The sequence below is a fragment of the Momordica charantia genome, assembly GCF_013281855.1.
Source record: "Momordica charantia cultivar OHB3-1 chromosome 3 unlocalized genomic scaffold, Mcharantia_2.0 BLBB01000003.1, whole genome shotgun sequence".
NCBI classification, from domain to species: Eukaryota; Viridiplantae; Streptophyta; class Magnoliopsida; order Cucurbitales; family Cucurbitaceae; genus Momordica; species Momordica charantia.
The window spans coordinates 18,932,783-18,951,365 of record NW_028275161.1 but is presented as its reverse complement, the minus strand read 5'-3'; the positions used below and the strand labels follow the sequence as shown (position 1 = coordinate 18,951,365).

The 18,583-nt window shown below is 34.4% G+C and overlaps 1 protein-coding gene, 1 non-coding gene and 1 pseudogene across 3 annotated transcripts; 2 read left to right on the top strand and 1 right to left on the bottom strand.

Annotated features, from left to right (window-relative positions):
• Nucleotides 1-309: 309 nt before the first annotated feature.
• On the top strand, nucleotides 310-9,449 carry LOC111010763 (alpha,alpha-trehalose-phosphate synthase [UDP-forming] 1). Of its 2 annotated transcripts, none has more exons than XM_022284297.2 (18): nucleotides 310-668; nucleotides 1,335-1,736; nucleotides 1,941-2,038; nucleotides 2,220-2,608; nucleotides 2,852-2,966; nucleotides 3,141-3,242; nucleotides 3,540-3,690; nucleotides 3,918-4,006; nucleotides 4,792-4,840; nucleotides 5,507-5,607; nucleotides 6,150-6,337; nucleotides 7,345-7,462; nucleotides 7,581-7,757; nucleotides 7,828-7,950; nucleotides 8,039-8,126; nucleotides 8,203-8,333; nucleotides 8,592-8,690; nucleotides 8,856-9,449. In XM_022284297.2, the coding sequence occupies exons 2-18, from the start codon at nucleotides 1,352-1,354 to the stop codon at nucleotides 9,252-9,254; spliced, it is 2,802 nt and encodes a 933-aa protein (XP_022139989.1). In that variant the 5' UTR covers nucleotides 310-668; nucleotides 1,335-1,351; the 3' UTR covers nucleotides 9,255-9,449. The 2 variants fall into 2 exon arrangements, with proteins under 2 accessions (XP_022139989.1, XP_087977499.1); XM_088121373.1 differs by having other exon boundaries at nucleotides 1,304-1,736.
• Nucleotides 9,450-9,810: 361 nt separating this feature from the next.
• LOC148212514 (U6 spliceosomal RNA) lies at nucleotides 9,811-9,913 on the bottom strand. The gene has a single exon (XR_015790039.1). It is a non-coding gene; the product is annotated as a U6 spliceosomal RNA (small nuclear RNA).
• A 489-nt stretch (nucleotides 9,914-10,402) lies between these two features.
• Nucleotides 10,403-12,060, top strand: LOC111010705 (putative carboxylesterase 18 pseudogene; annotated as a pseudogene).
• Nucleotides 12,061-18,583: the final 6,523 nt, after the last annotated feature.

Here is an 18,583-nt window from a genome sequence, read left to right as displayed (position 1 = left end):
TAGAAACTCTTTAATACAAATTTGTTTAAAAAAAAATTGTGAGTAAAATGTGGTGCTAAAATTAGAGTGAAAACAAATAAAATAAAAGTAAAAAATAAGTATTCCATTGAAAAAGAAAAATAAAGAAATTGGAAATGGGATATTCCATTGAAGGAAGCAGAAGCAGAGCAGGCCCTACAATGTTGTAAAAGAAGATTCGATCCCATTTGAAAAGTATGGAATGCAAAAAGGAAAATAAAGGCACATTATGGAGATAAGAAAGTGCCAAAATTTCATGAATGTATAAATTGATGTCACCTGCATGGCCGAAAGCTTCGCCATACAGAGTTTCTTCGCTACTCTCGAGTCCCTCCAATTTTCATATCCCTTTCGCGATTTCATATTTGGCAAAAACAAAGGGAACAACCCACAAATTTGGAATTTATAATATTTGTTGCTGTCATCATTGATCGTCGTCATCATCCCAAAATTCTGCAGATTTTTCTTCAATTCCTCTCCTCACCAGTCACCCAAAAAACAAAATTAAGAAATATCGCCTCCACAACTTGCTTTGCCTAATTTCCCCGCTCTCAATTTCCCCCTTTGGCGCACTGTCTTCTCTCCCGCGTTTCGTTATTAATGTGAGCGACACCGACGATCTACATTCTGCGTTCTGCATTCATTGCTCGGTGAGAACTTGCCCTTTCATGCAATTCTTTTTCCGTTTCCAGTTCCTCTGCATTCTCGCTTCGGCTACTGTAAATTAGTTTATGCATTGGGCACACTGCTTCCTGTACCATCTTTGATTCAAGTAGTAAGGGTCTTTGTTAGCCACTCTGTTTTTTCGTTTCTTCTTTTCTTGGGATTTGGGAGTTGGGTGTTTACTTTTATTGTATTTTTTCTTTCTGTGTAACTTTGAATTACTAATTAGGATTAAAACCCCTCTTGCCATTCTAATTCTTGAAGTCGTCTGAAGGTTCTTGCTCAAGAAATTGCTACATTTCAATTGTTCTGTTTTTCTTAACATATGGAATTGTACTCTGTATCAATAAAATCTCCAATGACTTGGAATTAGAAGTGGATATGTATGTGGTTCCGATTGTTACAATGTTCTTTTCCTCTATCAAATTTCAACTGTCTAGTTGTTTACACATGTATTGGACATTCTTGCACGGGCACGTATGAATACTTTGTTGTCAGAAAGAAGAAGAGAACCATGAGAAAGATCGCCATGATGGTTGTTTCTTTCGATTAGTACTGTTTGATCATGTTGAAGGATTAGATCTAAACTAGTTGCTCATTTATATTGAATTAAAAAACCCAGGAACTTTTTTGCTCTTTCAACATGTTTGCAGGACTTGTGTATCGATCAATGCTGTCAAACAACCATAGCTGCAGTCCTCCTACTCCTAGAACTAGATTGGAAAGGCTTCTTAGGGAAAGAGAGCTCAGGAGATCAAACCGGTCTTCTTCTCTCAATGAGGAGGCACGAGATGGTTATAGTCTGGGAGAAGTCAACAGCAGCGATCTCTTCACAAACTTTGGTGGAAGTTATGGGTCATTTTACGAGGAAGACATCTTGGAAGGCGTGTCAGTGGCAAAAGACTTCAGTGATGCATTACAAAGGCCAGAAGGGAGGTATTCTAAGCAACGCCTTCTAGTTGTAGCTAATAGGTTGCCTGTGTCTGCTGTTAGGAGAGGGAAGGAAACATGGCATCTTGAAATTAGCGTTGGTGGTCTAGTCAGTGCACTTTTAGGTATGATATCTCTGGTCTATTTCATCAGGGTGAACGTCATCCTTTCTACTTCTATATTTGCAAGTGTGGCTTAATTTTCATGTTAACATTTAGAAGTAATTTTGACAGAGATCTACTTTTTTTCATTCAGTTGACTAATTTTACTTTATTATCTCGTGAACTTCATATCTTAATTGAAGGTAAAGTCTTTTTCTCTTTTTCAAGGACTAAAGGAATTTGAGGCAAGATGGATTGGTTGGGCTGGTGTGAATGTCCCGGATGAAGCCGGACAGAGAGCCCTAGAGAAAGCATTAGCTGAAAAGGTAACATCATATAATGACACTTGATTCTCTTAAACTTGTAGGTCAATAGTGCTTCATTGATATAAAGTGTGACTCAAGTCTATCTGCTCTTTTGCTCTTTCGTTAACATCTGTCTAACCCACCCCCAATAAATGACCACATGTTTAAATAGCTTCCATGCTTACTAAGTTTCTGATTTCAGAAATGCATACCAGTCTTTCTTGACGAGGAGATAGTTCATCAGTATTACAATGGCTACTGTAACAACATCTTGTGGCCACTATTTCATTATCTTGGTCTTCCACAAGAAGATCGCCTTGCAACAACGCGTAGTTTTCAGTCACAGTTTGATGCATATAAGAAGGCAAACCAAATGTTTGCTGATGTTGTAAACAAATATTACGAAGAGGGAGATGTTGTTTGGTGTCATGATTATCACTTGATGTTTCTCCCAAAGTGTCTTAAAGAGCATAATAATAAGATGAAAGTTGGTTGGTTCCTTCACACCCCATTTCCATCCTCAGAAATACATAGAACTCTGCCATCTCGTACAGAGCTTTTGAGATCTGTTCTGGCAGCCGATTTAGTTGGGTAAGCCATTTATTTGTGTTGTACTGTCTTTTTAAATGCATCTCATCGTCTTAATTTTTGCTTATCATACTTCCTACAGTAATATTGGATCTTCTTTTCGTATGTTTACAAAGAAGAACTATAGGAAACTTCAATTTTCACTCCAAATGTTGTGAAATTGGAAAAAAGAGATGGAGCTTGTTTCTCTAATAATTATGTTTAGTTCAAGCTCTGGGCCTAAATGACACATCTTTTCTCCTCCAGTTTCCACACATATGATTATGCTAGGCATTTTGTCAGTGCCTGCACCCGTATTCTTGGATTGGAGGGTACACCTGAAGGAGTAGAGGATCAAGGAAAACTGACTCGCATAGCTGCTGTAAGACCAATTGATTATTATTTTTTTTCTTTCAATGTAAATGTTGTACAGAAAATTTTATTCTTGTAACGGAAATGTCTATTGTTTCAACGTTTTTCTGCTTTTTAGTACTCACTTGAGTCATTTACCATGTAATATCTTGTCTTTTCTTCTTTTTGGGTCTTCAAACTACAGTTTCCTATTGGAATAGATTCTGACCGATTCATTCGAGCTCTTAAACTCCCTCAAGTCCAGGATCATGTTAAAGAACTTCAAGAAAGATTTGCTGGACGAAAGGTAAGAATTCCTTTTCCTTCCCCTCCCAAAGATCCCTTTTTGTCTATCACTTTCATTTTCTTATTGTCGTTTCTTTTAATACAAAGTACATCTCAAATTCTGTGTAACTTCTTTTGTTAAAGGTTTTCAGGTCTTTTTGCTGGGTGTTCGTCATTGTGCTTGTGCATAAGACTACATGACCAATTAAATCTTGTTCTTTGCTTCATGTTCTAAGCTTAAATTTCTTTTTCCTCCTTGGTAAGGTTACTTAAGTAACTGTGTTCTCCCAGTTCTTCTGATGCCAACTGACATCACCAGGTAATGCTGGGTGTTGATCGTCTTGATATGATTAAGGGAATACCTCAAAAGATTTTGGCATTCGAAAAGTTTCTTGAAGAAAATCCAAAGTGGCGTGATAGAGTAGTTTTGCTGCAGATTGCGGTGCCAACAAGAACAGATGTTCGTGATTGTAAGATCATTTCTTCTTTAACATGTTATTTACATGCATTATGTACTTTAATTCATGAGTTGTCTAGTTATTCTGAAACTAGTCAGTACTAAATGTTGATATTTGAATTGATGTTTCAAGGATAAAATGTCTCTTTTTTTAGTTTCTCGAATATATTATTTTATGTGTTACCTTGAAAAAGGGAAATGGAACATTCAAAGATCTTGTCCTATTTGTTGCATTAACAGATCAAAAGCTAACGAGTCAGGTTCATGAGATTGTTGGGCGCATAAATGGGAGATTTGGCACTCTTACTGCAGTTCCAATACATCATCTGGTTGGTGTTCCCAATTGATTTCTATTTCCATGCGTACATCTTTCTAATGGCTAAGAATTATTTGCATGGCTGCAAGTAGAAATGCTCAAGGTAGTTGCATCATGTAAGTGCTCATAATTTCTGGAATTAGTGACAGTCTCACCGCTTATTACTCTAATATTTAAGGCAGGGAAGATCTCTCTTTTTTATTTTTTTGTCAGTTGCGTGGTGGAGAACCTTAACTAATGTCAGTTCATGAAACTGAAAAAGGGTTCCCTGTCATTCTTTCTAGTGCCATATTCAATTAGGTAGCCTAGTAAAGAAAGGCTAGATTTCATTAAAGGAGCAAAGAAAATAAGAGGGAAGGGCAAATCATTGTTTCTCGAGTTAAAACTAAACATTGTTTCGGGCAGTATATAGTTAGGAAGAAACTAATACTGTCATGGTAGTAGGGAGATAAAAGTGAGGGGTAAGAGTTCTATTTATTCTCTTACATGATCTTCTAATGTCGTTTAACCTACTTTGTTCTCAGTCTGCATTCATTATGCTTATAAGTCTACTCTCTCATCTTGCCTTCAATCTTTAAAGTGGCTTCTCTGCTCTTTGTAACTTCTTTTTGAAGGTTGGGAGCACCACCGTAATCTTTAGATCTTTTTGCATCAAATTATGACAGGCTACGTGATCACATATCACTTGTATCCTTGAAACTTGATGACTTGAACTTAGGCTTCTTGCAAAGCTATTTGAGTACTGGTTTGTTGATGAATCAAACGAAGGCTTATGAAGTTTTTCTTCCTTATTTACAGGATCGTTCGCTTGACTTCCATGCATTATGTGCTTTATACGCTGTTACTGGTACTTATCTTTATGGTGTAATTTTCATGTTTCTCTCTCTATTATATTCCTATTTACCCACTCCTATTACATCAATAGGAACTACCAGGCACCAACACAAAAATTCTAATTGCATAGAAGGAAATATTGCAAGTTGGATAGTCCTAGGTGATTGAGGAACCTGAAAACCTCTCCTTGAACCAGGCTCAATATGGAACTCTCTTTCTCACCCCCTCCTCTTTCTCTGTCCCCAAGCCATAGTTACTAACCAATCCCATATGGTGAACCTCACGAGTAACTACTTCATGTGTCAACCTAGATGCCTAACAAACATGTAACTGACCATGGATTTCCTGGTTGTATCTCGTGATTCTTGTGTCATGAATCAAGTGATGCCTCAGAAAATGACATGCTGCAAGAACATTATATATAAATGCAATGCATGCATCTTCACCAACTTCTTGGGATGGTAGGTTAGATGTCACCACCGGTTCGATGTATCTAAGGAGGAAGTTTCTTACACTTGACTCTGACCAATGAAAAGTGCAATTATTAGGCTATGGATAATTGGCTAATCAAGTGAACCTTTTACCTTATTGGTAGCTGTCACAAAAAAAAAAACCTAGTTTTGACATCAGTTTTCATCTTTTAATAGTACGTTGTCTTTTGGTTTTCTCTTTTGTGTAGATGTGGCACTAGTTACATCGTTAAGAGATGGAATGAATCTCGTGAGCTACGAGTTTGTGGCCTGTCAAGCTTCCAAGAAAGGCGTTCTTATCCTAAGTGAGGTAATCCAACGTTTAGTTTCTTTGAGATTTTATAAAACTAACTGGTTGTCTTATGCTGCAAACTGAAACGGTAGTTAGGGTGTTAGTACTGCAATAAATTTTGCATTTTCTGATCTCTTTTCCCTTTAGACTAGGGGCTTTTGAAGCCTTTTTTAGTATACTTTTTTTTCTGACTGGTAATCACCAATGGAGTAACTGCTTACATTTTCAATAGAAAAAAATTAATCGACTATGTTTTTAGAAGGAATTTATCAGGAAATAAATTAATTGTTCCCTGTTGATTGAAAGGAGAAACCATGCAAATAACTTTTTTCCGAAATACATCTATTAGTCACGTTACAATACAACCAAAGATCATGTGTTATACAAAATGTTGAAAAGCACGTGGCAGTCCCAATTAGTTTCAAATGTGGAAAACAATGATACGTCTGACGATTGTTTCAAGGGTTAAGGAAGTCTGTTTTGCCTTCAGGATATAAACTGGATCTGAGCAGCCTATGGTACCATTTTCGATGCTGGTGACCTTTATATCTTTTTTCTAGTTTGCAGGTGCAGCCCAATCATTAGGTGCTGGTGCTGTTTTAGTTAATCCATGGAATATCACTGAAGTTGCTGCTTCAATTGGTTATGCTTTGAATATGGAAGCAGATGAAAGAGAAAGACGACACCATCATAACTTCATGCACGTTACAACTCACACATCCCAAGAATGGGCTGCAACATTTGTGAGGTACTGATGTGCACTGGTGATATAGTTCTTAATTTGCATATAGCTTAATTCTGAATCTTGTTTCATGAATTTTCTTGGTTTTATTTTGAAAATCTTGAGTGCATTGCATGAATTCGGCTGAGGGTTTAGATCATGGAACTTCCCCATATAATTTTCACTCTAATGCCCGCAATGTCCACAGCCAGTGACAGCAAATACAGAGTTTGCAATCTAATAAATGAATTCTTCATACTAAAAACCATAAGCTTCTTGTCTGTTGGGCTTCTTTTTCATATCTGACATGTTTTAACTTCCATGTCCCAAGAAGATTAAACAAGTGTTGTTTGAGATCTTGCTATCCCCACATGAGATGTGATTCATACACGGTTCTAGCTTCTTGTGGAAGTATCTACTTGGTCTGTTTTGGTTGGGCAAGTTGCACTTATAATTGTACTTTTTTTCAAATGAGGAGTTCGTGTAATGCAATTTTTCTATTCACTTGTTCATACTTATAATTGTACTTTTTTCAAATGAGGAGTTCGTGTAATGCAATTTTTCTATTCACTTGTTCATTGTAAGAGATCATGTTAGATTACGTCAATAAAGTCCATATCTTTTAATATTTCCCATGTCCTGTCCATAACTATGGCAGCAAGAAGCACATCTATAAGTACCGATAAAGGAGTTCTAGATCTTCACAATTTCCCCTCCATTATTCAGGATCATTTTGTAATGGCAAAAACGTGAAACATAATATAAGAATGTAACGTTGGAAAGGCAATATAAATACATTTATTTTGGAGGAAACATTGTGTATGAAGATGAATCAATTGATGATTTGTCTAAAACAAATACTGGCATTCTTGTCTTCCCTATCTCAGCATTATGCCTGAAAATGTACTTTATTACATGTGCAATCTGTCCTAGAAAGAATTTTGATATGGTTATGATACTTTCTTGCAACGTTTGACTTTCAAGTTTTTTGTCTGAAGTTTTAGATAAAAATTTTGAAGTTCTCTTGGCTGTAGCGAACTCAATGATACAATAGTTGAAGCTCAGATCAGGACAAGACAGATACCACCTTTACTTCCAACTAGAGAGGCAGTGAATCGTTATGTTCAATCACATAACCGATTGGTTATTCTGGTATATTCCCTATACCACCAAACTATAATAGTAGCAAATGCACTATAACTGATTTTCTGCACAACTGCTTATTTGAACAGGTTTTTCCATAATTGTTGATCCATCCTTTATATCACAGGGTTTCAATGCTACCTTAACTGAAGCAGTGGATGCCCTTGGGAGAAGATATGGCCAAATAAGAGACATGGATCTTAAAGTACATCCAGACGTGAGAGAACCGTTGAAGAAACTTTGTGACGACCCGAATACGACGGTGGTTGTCCTCAGTGGAAGTGACAGAAGTGTCCTGGATGATGTACACTTATTCTTCTGCTTTAATGCCTTGTACCCTTCTGTTAGTTTTGGGTAACTATTTTTCATTACAGAACTTCGGTGACTACAACATGTGGCTGGCAGCGGAAAATGGGATGTTCTTACGTCCTACTAAGGGAGAGTGGATGACAACAATGCCTGAAAATTTACATATGGACTGGGTGGAGAGCGTTAAGGTTGGAAGAACAATTACAGATTATTTTAGTATTTACCTACTTTCATCACCTTCCTTTTTGGTCTCTTATTTCTCCTCATGAATGTTAGCATGTTTTCGAGTATTTCACTGAAAGAACTCCTCGATCTCATTTCGAGCTTCGCGAAACTTCTCTTCAGTGGAACTACAAGTTTGCAGGTACTAAGCATTTACAACTTATATCTAATGGATTTCTTGCAAGATTCTTTTTAGTAACTGACTAGTACTGAACTAGATGTTGAGTTTGGAAGACTTCAAGCAAGGGATTTGCTGCAGCATCTTTGGACTGGTCCAATCTCAAATGCCTCAGTTGATGTTGTCCAAGGCAGCCGATCAGTCGAGGTCCGAGCAGTTGGTGTGACAAAGGTGTGCAACATCGATTGGCCCCCCAACAACTCAAAATGCAGTCATAAACTGAATCATTCTTAATTTAAATAAAATGAAAACTAGACTCTCTACAGTACTTGAAGTTTTGCAGAGATCTAAAAAATATGCTCTTCAAGTATGAATTACATATAAAGAAAATGAATATTAGATGAGCTCGTGCAAAAAGATAGAAGAACAAAAAAAAATGGAATGATTATCAAATAGATCATTAGTTATTTAACATGTGTGTGGAAACAGGGTGCTGCCATTGATAGAATCTTGGGAGAAATAGTTCGTGATAAAGGCACAAACCAGCCTATTGACTACGTTCTTTGTGTTGGACACTTCCTAACCAAGGTATGTACACTCAAATACAGAACTCAAACATATTAGGATTGCTTCATCACTCAAAAATTTCTGCTGATAAGCATTATACAATCATAATCATCAACAATCCATCAGTCAAGTAAACGACTGCCTTATTTTTACACATTCATGAAAATTCGCATGTGTATGTTTCAGGATGAAGACGTCTATACATTTTTCGAGCCCGACCTACCTTCCGAAGTGCCGCCTACAGCAAGAGCAACAGTCACCACCAACCCTTTTGGAGTACCAGTGCCAAAGCTCCCAAACAGTGGAGTCCCGCCCAAGTCGACGACGACACGCCTCAAGAAACAGCGTTCCCTTTCTGTTTTAGAAAGAAGAGCAAACAGCCACGGCAGTGCAGTGTTTTGGAGGCCTATAATGCAGGACCGATTGTCGCTGCACGAGGGCTCGTCCGTTCTTGATCTCAAGGGTGACAATTACTTCTCCTGTGCTGTAGGGCGGAAGCGGTCGAATGCGAGATATCTTCTCGGATCATCGGATGATGTCGTCAAACTTGTGAAGGAGCTGGCCGAATGTTCAGCTTCAAGTTGAGTCGAATGAGTCGAATGGTGTTGTTAGGAATGGATCAGGGGGAATTCTCCATGGTCACTCACAGTGTATTTTTAGTGAATAGTAGCAATAAGTTGACATCTTCCTTTCCTTTTCCTTTCAATTAGATGTATTCAAATTTCATAACCTTCATTTTACAGTAGATAGAGTGAAAAAGAAAGCCATGAATCTCTCGCATCTCAATGATCCAAATCTTCGCAATCATATTCAATGGCCAAGACAAGTAAGAGAAACGTATTCCAATTCATCACCCACAACGAGAACAGGAATCAAATGGAAATCGTAGTAAGCGAAGAACACCGAGAGAGAAACTAGATATCATCAATGAATCCCTAATTTGATGTCTCCGAATATAACTACGATACGATGAAGAGAAGGATAGAGAGACGTAACCCTAATGGCAGGAATCCAAGCTTTTTCAAATATAACTACGAAAGAAGCCATGGATACTTCTCCGGTGTCCGGCGCCGGAGCAGAGATTCAAGCAAGCTGAGAGGGGTACGCTCGTAAAATCATAATAGTAGCAAATTAAGGGAAAAAAAATTTGGACCATTTCTCGATTTGTGCGTGTCATCCTTGCGCAGGGGCCATGCTAATCTTCTCTGTATCGTTCCAATTTTATCAGATGTCTCCGAAGAGACGATTGCTTCGTATTCGTGCAATAACATAAACAATACAATTTTCCTAAAACTGAGCGATGTGGGAATGCGAGAGATGCTAATGGAATTGGGCCGCGGTTAAGCCCATATGAACTTTTTTTTTTAGTTAAGCCCATATGAACTGTTGTTTGTTTACTAATATTTCTTTTACGTTTCAAAATATTTTGATTTCACAAAATGCATTACTAAATTGAGCATTTTTTTTTTATATACAAATACGAGATTTTAAAAAAACGTGTTTAATTTGAGTATTAACCATTATTTTAAAATTATAAAATTTAGGTAAAAACACAAAAAAATTCTCTTCACTCCCCCACAAAAATACCTTTATCCTTTCAAAAATTTCAATACTATTTTTGAACTTTCATATACGTTTTCAAAAGTACCTTTCCAACAAACATTGGTTAATATTTTAAACAAAAAGTTAATGTGATAATATACATGGTAGAAGCCTAACTATCCAATTTTGCCTAAAAGTCTTCTTCCTCCATTATCACCAATGTTCGTTTCAATATTGTCTATTCAATTTTTGTGTTAGCTTCTTCTATATTTTATTTCTTTTCAAGCTGCGTTAATTGACACATCACGTCAATTTTTTTTTTCGTTGAAGGAAAGTTTGCTCAAATGATATTTCTGAAACATTTATGAAAGTAGCATAGAAATTTTGGAAACACATGAGAAATGTTTTTAAAGAAATAGCAAAATTGAGGGGTATTTTAATTGATTATTTAGTTTTTATTCCTTGTAATTTAGCCTAAATTTTAACTATGATACCTGAAAGTTGGGAGTGTGTAAATGAGAAAAACAGAAGTGGGCGAGAGAGTTGGGAGCCGCGATTCTGACGCGTTCATCCACAATCTCTACATACGGCTTTCAGTTTTAAGTTCCCTTAAATTCCACTCCCACTCCCCCCACACTTTCTGTCCATCCTCCACCGCCTGCAGCCATGTCCGGCGATCTCTCCGACCAGAAGCCCACCAAACTCCCTCTCAAATTCCGCCTCCGACAAATGCTGCCGCCCTAACATGACCGTCAACCGCTCTCTCATGGCCCTCTTCGAGCCCAAAATTTCCCCCTCCTCTGCCCCACGCGACCGCGTCTTCACTCGCGACACCGTTCTCGATCCCTCCCGCAACCTCTGGTTCCGCCTCTTCGCCCCTTCCCCCACTCCCGACCTCCCCATGCCCCTCCTCTTCTACTTTCACGGCGGAGGCTTCGTCTTCTTCTCCCCCGATTCCTTGCCTTTCGATCTCCTCTGCCGCAGACTCGCTCGCGATCTCCAAGCCGTCGTTGTCTCCATTAACTACAGCCTCTCTCCCGAGCACCGCTATCCGTCTCAGTACGACGACGGATTCGATGCTTTGAAACTTATCGACGATTTGGATTCTGGTGCCTTTCCGGAGAAGCCTGATTTCGGTCGGTGTTTTGTCGCCGGAGATAGCGCGGGCGGGAACCTGGCTCACCACGTCCTGGTCAGAGCCGGCGATTACCAGTTCAGGAAGGTGAAGATCAAAGGTCTGATCGCTATTCAACCGTTCTTCGGTGGAGAGGAGCGGACCCGATTCGGACGGACGCCGACTTTGAATTTGGAGCGTGCGGATTGGTATTGGAAGGCGTTTCTCCCGGATGGATCGGACCGGAACCATCCGGCGGCGCACGTGTTCGGACCGAACGGCGTCGACATTTCGGCCGTAAAGTTTCCGCCGACGCTTCTGATCGTCGGAGGATCTGATCAGTTGCGCGATTGGGGAAGAAAGTACTACGAGTGGCTGAAGAACGCTGGAAAGAAGTGGAACTAATCGAATATTCGAACGCCATCCATGGATTTTACACGATTTCTGGGCTTCCTGAATCTTCAGTGCTGATTAAAGATGCTAGGGATTTCATACAGAAACAGTGGGCTCTGTAAATAATGAATTGAATTCGATCGTCAGCCGAATATCTTCTTCCTTCCTTCTTCTCTTCCCTGCAAATTGCAAAAGCAGTTTGCAGCATCCATTATCCAGATCCGCCTTCTGATTAAACAATGAAAAAGAAAAGGAAAAATTGTGTTTCTTTTGGTATTGTAATTTTAAGGTGAAAATGATTTGTAAGTGGAATTCGATCTTCGACTCTGAAGATTTTTGTTCTCTCTCTTTCCTGCAAAAGTAGTTTCCAATTTCCACTTCTGTTTATAGAATGAAAAAGAAAATGGCAAAAAGTGAAGAGCAATATTAAAAAAAATATATATATATTTTCGACAGGTAGCCAAAGGCATTTTCAGTTTTTCTTTTTACACAATTTTTTAAAATCAAAATTTCATTTATTTCTTTCAATTTTGTTATTTCTAAATATATTTTTTTAATACAACCACTAAACTATATTCACACTTATCACTCATATAACAAATATATTTGATATAAATATATATGTCACATTAATTATATGAATAATATACTTCATATTCATATTAAGCATATTGTTAATAAATCTTGTTCAAGCTGAATATTTTGGTTTAAGTAAAATATTGTTTTTTTTATAGCAAGTAAAATATTGTTGGTTTCCTGTTAATATATAAAGTATATGAGTGATATATTTGATATTTGATATATCAAATCTAAAGTATATATTTGCTATATCTAACCTGAAGTATATTTGTTACATTAAATATATGAATGATATATGTATATCACTATTAAATCTTATTCGGGTCGAAGATTTTGATTAAAGTAATATTGATGATTTCTTATTGATATATTAAATATATTTATTAATAATATACTCCATTTTAGATATGGCAATTATATAATTGATGTACATAATACTAAATATACATTTTAGAAAAGAATATATATCATCAATATATTTTATATAGCTAACATGAAGTATGTTGGTCAAGTTAAATATATGGATGATATAATTACCTATTGGTATATCACGTTAAATTTTCTTTAGGTTAAATATTTTTGTTTGGTACATTGCATGTTTTTATTGATAATATCAAGTATACCGATTATATAATTGATATAACGAATGTTAAGTATATCATTGATATAATTAAAGTCGCATAAGATTTTAGGTATATCACTAATATAATAAAATGATATTACCTAAAACGAAAACTATATTTTCCTGATCAACAATCTTCTTGGATCATCAGGTTCAATGTATTCAAAATAGCATCTTGATACTTTTGAAATTTAAGTTAATTAAATTTTTGGGAGAATTAATATCAAAGTCAGAGAATAAAAGTTGGCAATAAAGACATAGCTATGCTTTGGAATGGGCAATCTTATTATTTATTTTATAAGAAGTCAAATTACTTCGAGAGAAATTATAATTCAAATACTTCAAGCTAAAAAAATGAAATGAAGTAATGTTCGAAATCAAACATTCAATTCCAATACGAAGATAGTTCAATAGATAATACATCTATTACTTTTTTTAAGGTCGAAGATACGATCCTCCTACTCTACCTTTGTTGAATTTGAGAAAAAATAAATAAATAAAATCAATAAAAAAACAAACCAGTAATATATGCTAAAATTTACATAATTTAATATTATACACGTTACAAGATATAAAATGAAATATGAAAATAGACTACTTATCGTAGATAAAAATAAGTGAAATAAGAGACTATTATTATCATCTTTATTTTAGAATATGACCACTTGAATAAAATAGAAATGTCTTAATTGATGAACATTATTAAGTAAAAACAAAAAGAGAAAATTAAAGCATATCTTATAATATACAGATAACTATGTGAAGAATCAAATTTATAGATCAAAACAAAATCTTATAGAAGTAAATTATCTCAATATACTTCGATAAAACCAAAATTATAATTTTGGCAGTTTTCTAGAATCACTATCTTTTTAAAATGCTGTCTAATAATTAATTGTAGAAAAAATATATATTCTTTTAATTTCTAAATGTCAAACTAATTCATATTTTATGCCTAACAGTGAAAAAATATATATATATATAAAATTTCAACCAATATATAATTTGAAGCCTTCTTCTACACACTCATACAAGAAAAGAACACATTTATTATTTCATTAATCCAACTTGGGATAAGTGTGGACTTGGACTTCATGCTTCTTAACCTAATCTAATTTTTGACATTTCATTTCTTTTATCTTTCAACTTCTTAATTAAGAAGTATTTTAACTTTTCATTCACTTTTAAGAATAATATTTTGAGGGAATGCACACTGATATTTTTTTTTTTTAATTTTGCAGAGAATATATATCCAAATACTAATATATATAAATATATACAATTTATAAAGAATATTAATTACTAAGAATGTGTCAAAGTGAGCATAGCCTAACAACGTAAAAATATTTCCTTTATTTTAATTTTTTAACCGGTTTCATTAAAATGGATTTATTCTTGTCAGAAAAATCAGTTTGTGAAAACTTCATATCATGATATGTATATTTGAACAAATTAAACTAAAGTCAAAGAACAATAATCATTTGGAAAAGGGTTTGGATTCCCTCTTTTGTAGAGATTTTAAATTGAATTTTCTCTGTTTTTTCGTCCATATACATTTAGATAAGCTCAAATGATTATATAAATGGACAAGATTGTAGAATCAGGATTACTCACAACTTACAAATTGAAAGCAACAGCTTTATTTTTTCAAAGACGTGAAACTTTTAAACTTTATCCAAATTAATTGGATTCATACCATGCAAACTTCTCTCTTTCTTTGTTTATCTGTTTGTGTACGTTGGTCCACGAAGCCACGTGGATTGCACACGATCAAGAAATTTTTTAATACCACACAAACAAAATTAAAAATGTTAATTATCACATTGGTAATTGTTGATATCTAAACCTCATCGAATTGAGCGAGCGAGATCTGGTTAGTTCGTAATGCGTCTCACCTTAGAGAGTAACTGCAATCAACCAAACTCAATACCGGTGTGGTGCTCACTCTATCACTCTCTAATGCCTAAGTTAGTGCTTGGATTATAGTAAAGAGGGTAGGAGAGCCAGAGATTTGTGTGGTAGAAGTTAGCATACCTTGTGGAGAGGTTTTGGTAACCCTTTTATAGGAGCAAGACACTCGATGACGTATCTTTCCTGAATCATGTCGTATCATCGACCAGTGTGTGATATGTTGGCCGGTATCATAGATTGACAAACAGCACAAAATCGTTTCTCCATCATCGTTCGGTGTTTGGTTACGAGACCCTCTACTCGAGGCTCTAACACAAACTTTTATGCTCGTGGATCGAGTGCACGGACCTTCATCATCGTGCTTTAGTGCAGTTGTGCAGAGTCCATGACCTACATGGTCATGTGTAGAAATAGGATAATATTTTGAGGTTATATTCTCAAATAATAGAAAGAGAATATTTTGAGATATCTTATATTATTGTATAAACTGAAAATCTAGGGTCGCATTTTTGTTACCTAGAAATAGGAGAATAGACCAACATATGATAACTTTAATTGAGGTACATAGTTGTTAGATTTCGCACACTTTGTTCAAATTTAATTAAATAAATGTCAATGTTAATGATGTAGCCTGAAAACAAGTATAATTTTAAATCCTAAAAGTAATAAAGTAATATTTATTTTTTAAAAATTAAAAACTAAATAAACATACTTTAAAATATGTATTTTATAAAGAATAAATATATATTTTAGTCTTTAATGTTTTTTATACTTTCTCAATTTTGTACTTTTATGTTTGAATATATTTCAATTGTATACTTTCTTTATTAGTGAATGTTTAAATTAATTGTTGACAATAGTTAATGAATTGGAGAAAATGTAGAGAATGAATTAAGACAACTAAAGATAGAAAATTTTCTAATTTCTTCTCTATACTCATCTGAATGTAAAGATTTTGATTTTTTTTTCCTTAATTGGTCTCATCCTTCATTTATATACTCACGAAGAAAGTCACTCTTAAAAGATGAAAAAATATAATATTATATAAATTTAAAATCAACTAATTTTAATATTTATCAATTGAAAAATATTAAAAGATAAGGTGAAAATTTTTAAGCAGTAAGTCTAAATTGGAAAGAAAAAATCCCAAAATATTTATTAGTTCCGTACAATCAACCAATGTTCCTGACGGGGACTTGACAAGTGAAATCAAACCACGTGTCAGATTGTTATATGGTTGTCATATTGCAATGTTATGCCACGTGGATTGATATAAAATATCTAGTGGGACTGATTCCGCCGCCGCCCGATAATTCTCCATCTCTCCGATGCGGTACACGTAAGCGGATAAATCATTTCAATTTTCCGTTCAAACGCTTTCACTATTTCGAATCATTATTTAATAACAATGAGAATGAGAAGAAAATGAAAATCAACAAAAAAAAGAATTATATGATATGATGAAAAATTGTCTAAGAATTGTGGAAATTTTTCATCAATATTATTCATTGATATCTATGATGGTACTTTTAAATTTATTTTATTTTGATTTGTAAACCTCAAAAGTAATAATTTTGTTTATTGAATTTCATAATGTATATTCTAGTTAATTTTGAAAACTAATCATTTTAATCTCGCTATACTATTTTATCATCTAATATCCATTTATTCAATAATTACATTCAACCTATGTGATTTAAAGTGATGTTATCTATTTTTTAAAAGAAAAATAATGGTAAGGATCAAAATAGTTATTTGTTAAAGTTTATAAACTCCCAACCTTTTAATAGTTTAAAGAATCAAAAGAAAAAAAATTGAATGTAGAAAGATGAAAATGAGCACTTTAAAAATTTAAGAATTAAAATGAAATAAGAATCTTAAAAAAATTAGGGATCAAAATTGAATTTAAACGGAAAGTAAATTTAGAATTACCTATGACTAGCAAAAAAATCAAATAAAGAAAAGTAGTGGGATCCATCCAAAAAAGAAAATGGATATGGCATTTTCAACCCTTTATAAATGGGAAAATATTCGAGGGAATTGCAACATGTCACTAATTATTATAATCATTGATGGAGAAGAGAACAACTAATCTTTTGTTTCAAAAAAAAAAAAAAAAAACCTTAACTTGTTCTCTATAATGAATTTAATGGTTAAATGGAGACATTTGTTCTACAACGAATAATTTTTTCATGGGAAGAATCAAATATGATGAAATTAATAAATAATGAAAATCAATCTAAACATCAGTAGAGGCACCTACGTCCAATCAGAAGGTTGTGAGTTCGAATCTCTTTTCCATTCACATGTTGTACTAAAAAAGGAAATAGATAATAAAAACCAAAATAAGATTAAGTGATTCTCGTCCTCTCATCTTCCATACCCCTTCAAATAAACATGTCCAAAAACAAAATTCACGTTATTCAAGTAAAATTATGGCTTTTTTAATACAATAGATGTGAGCATACGAAGATTTGAACCTGTTATCTTAAGAATGATTATGTACATGTTATTAATTGTCGAGCTATATTTATATTGGCATAAAATTGTAATGAGAAAAGCCACTATTTATAACCAAATATATTGTTTATGATAAACAAAGTATGAAAGCTTTTAAGATATTACTGGTTAAATTGCATATTTGAACTAAACTTGATTCTTATAAATACTTGGGAAAAAAAAAGCACAATTTAGTAGTCTACCAAAAGTTTTCAATAATACAATTTTTGTAATGCCCCAGACACTCGTACCAAAATATGGAATCTGAATTATTTGGCACTTGGTGGCCCTGATAATTTTCTACACGACTTGATTGGGTCGTCTACTTAATTTGATTGTTGTTTGGAAGAGTGGAAATTATCCCTATAGACCAACATGATTTTGAACTTCTTATTATTGATTCATTGAAAATGACGGGGCACTTTGTTAGTATAAATAGTTACTATCAATTGTTTTAAGTCTTTCTCTTATTATACTTACATGATTTCACGATTTGTCTCAATCATATGTGGTGTCGGTTCATTCATATACTATTTTTTTTACTCAGGTGTCACGTTTTGATATATAGCTGAAGAATAATTTGAAATTTTGAATAGTTTTTTGTTCAGAAAGGAGCAAATATAAACTAAGAAACAAGACATCTGAAACACATAACTCTCAAAGCCAGTTAGGGTGCAGAAGATCTCCATGCAATTTTATGGGCCACGAACAATCTAACCTCTGTAAGGTCTTCTTCATTTCTGTTCGGCGAGCGAATAACTTTAAGATTGTTTGATGAATCGCTACCCACCGATTTTAAACCACCTTAATTGACCATTTATTCGATGGGTATGAATGGATAGCCAATCGTGATGACAATCTCGACAAATCGAACTTAAACCAATTTTGTGGTGCGGTTAGTTTAGTTGTTAAAAAGAAACACTTTTTAGCAAATTGAAAAAAGTATTATTAATTCTACTCACGCATAAATCTCTTTAGTGTCACGATTCTTGTAAAAATTTATACTCTAATAAAAAAATATGTGGTTCATGTTTTTTTCACTCTCCAAATTTATCTTTTTCCTCTCTCTTCATTCATTTCATGGTGCACCCTGGTCCCTGGCCTTGTGATAAGACTATAAAAAGAGTTTTAACTTTAGTTCTCCTCACACTTTTTGTGAAACACATGAATTTACATCATTCTCTTTTCTTTTAACTTTCATATTTATTTCATCATATTCTATTTTTATTTCTAACTTGTATATTAAACATTGTC

Bases quoted from the DNA above. Each gene is read 5' to 3' on its own strand.
- LOC111010763 (XM_088121373.1), top strand. From the start codon at position 1,325: ATGTTTGCAGGACTTGTGTATCGATCAATGCTGTCAAACAACCATAGC. The intron at 2,609-2,851 runs GTAAGCCATTTA...TTTCTCCTCCAG, and splicing joins CTGGCAGCCGATTTAGTTGG to TTTCCACACATATGATTATG. The intron at 3,243-3,539 runs GTAAGAATTCCT...TGACATCACCAG, and splicing joins AAAGATTTGCTGGACGAAAG to GTAATGCTGGGTGTTGATCG.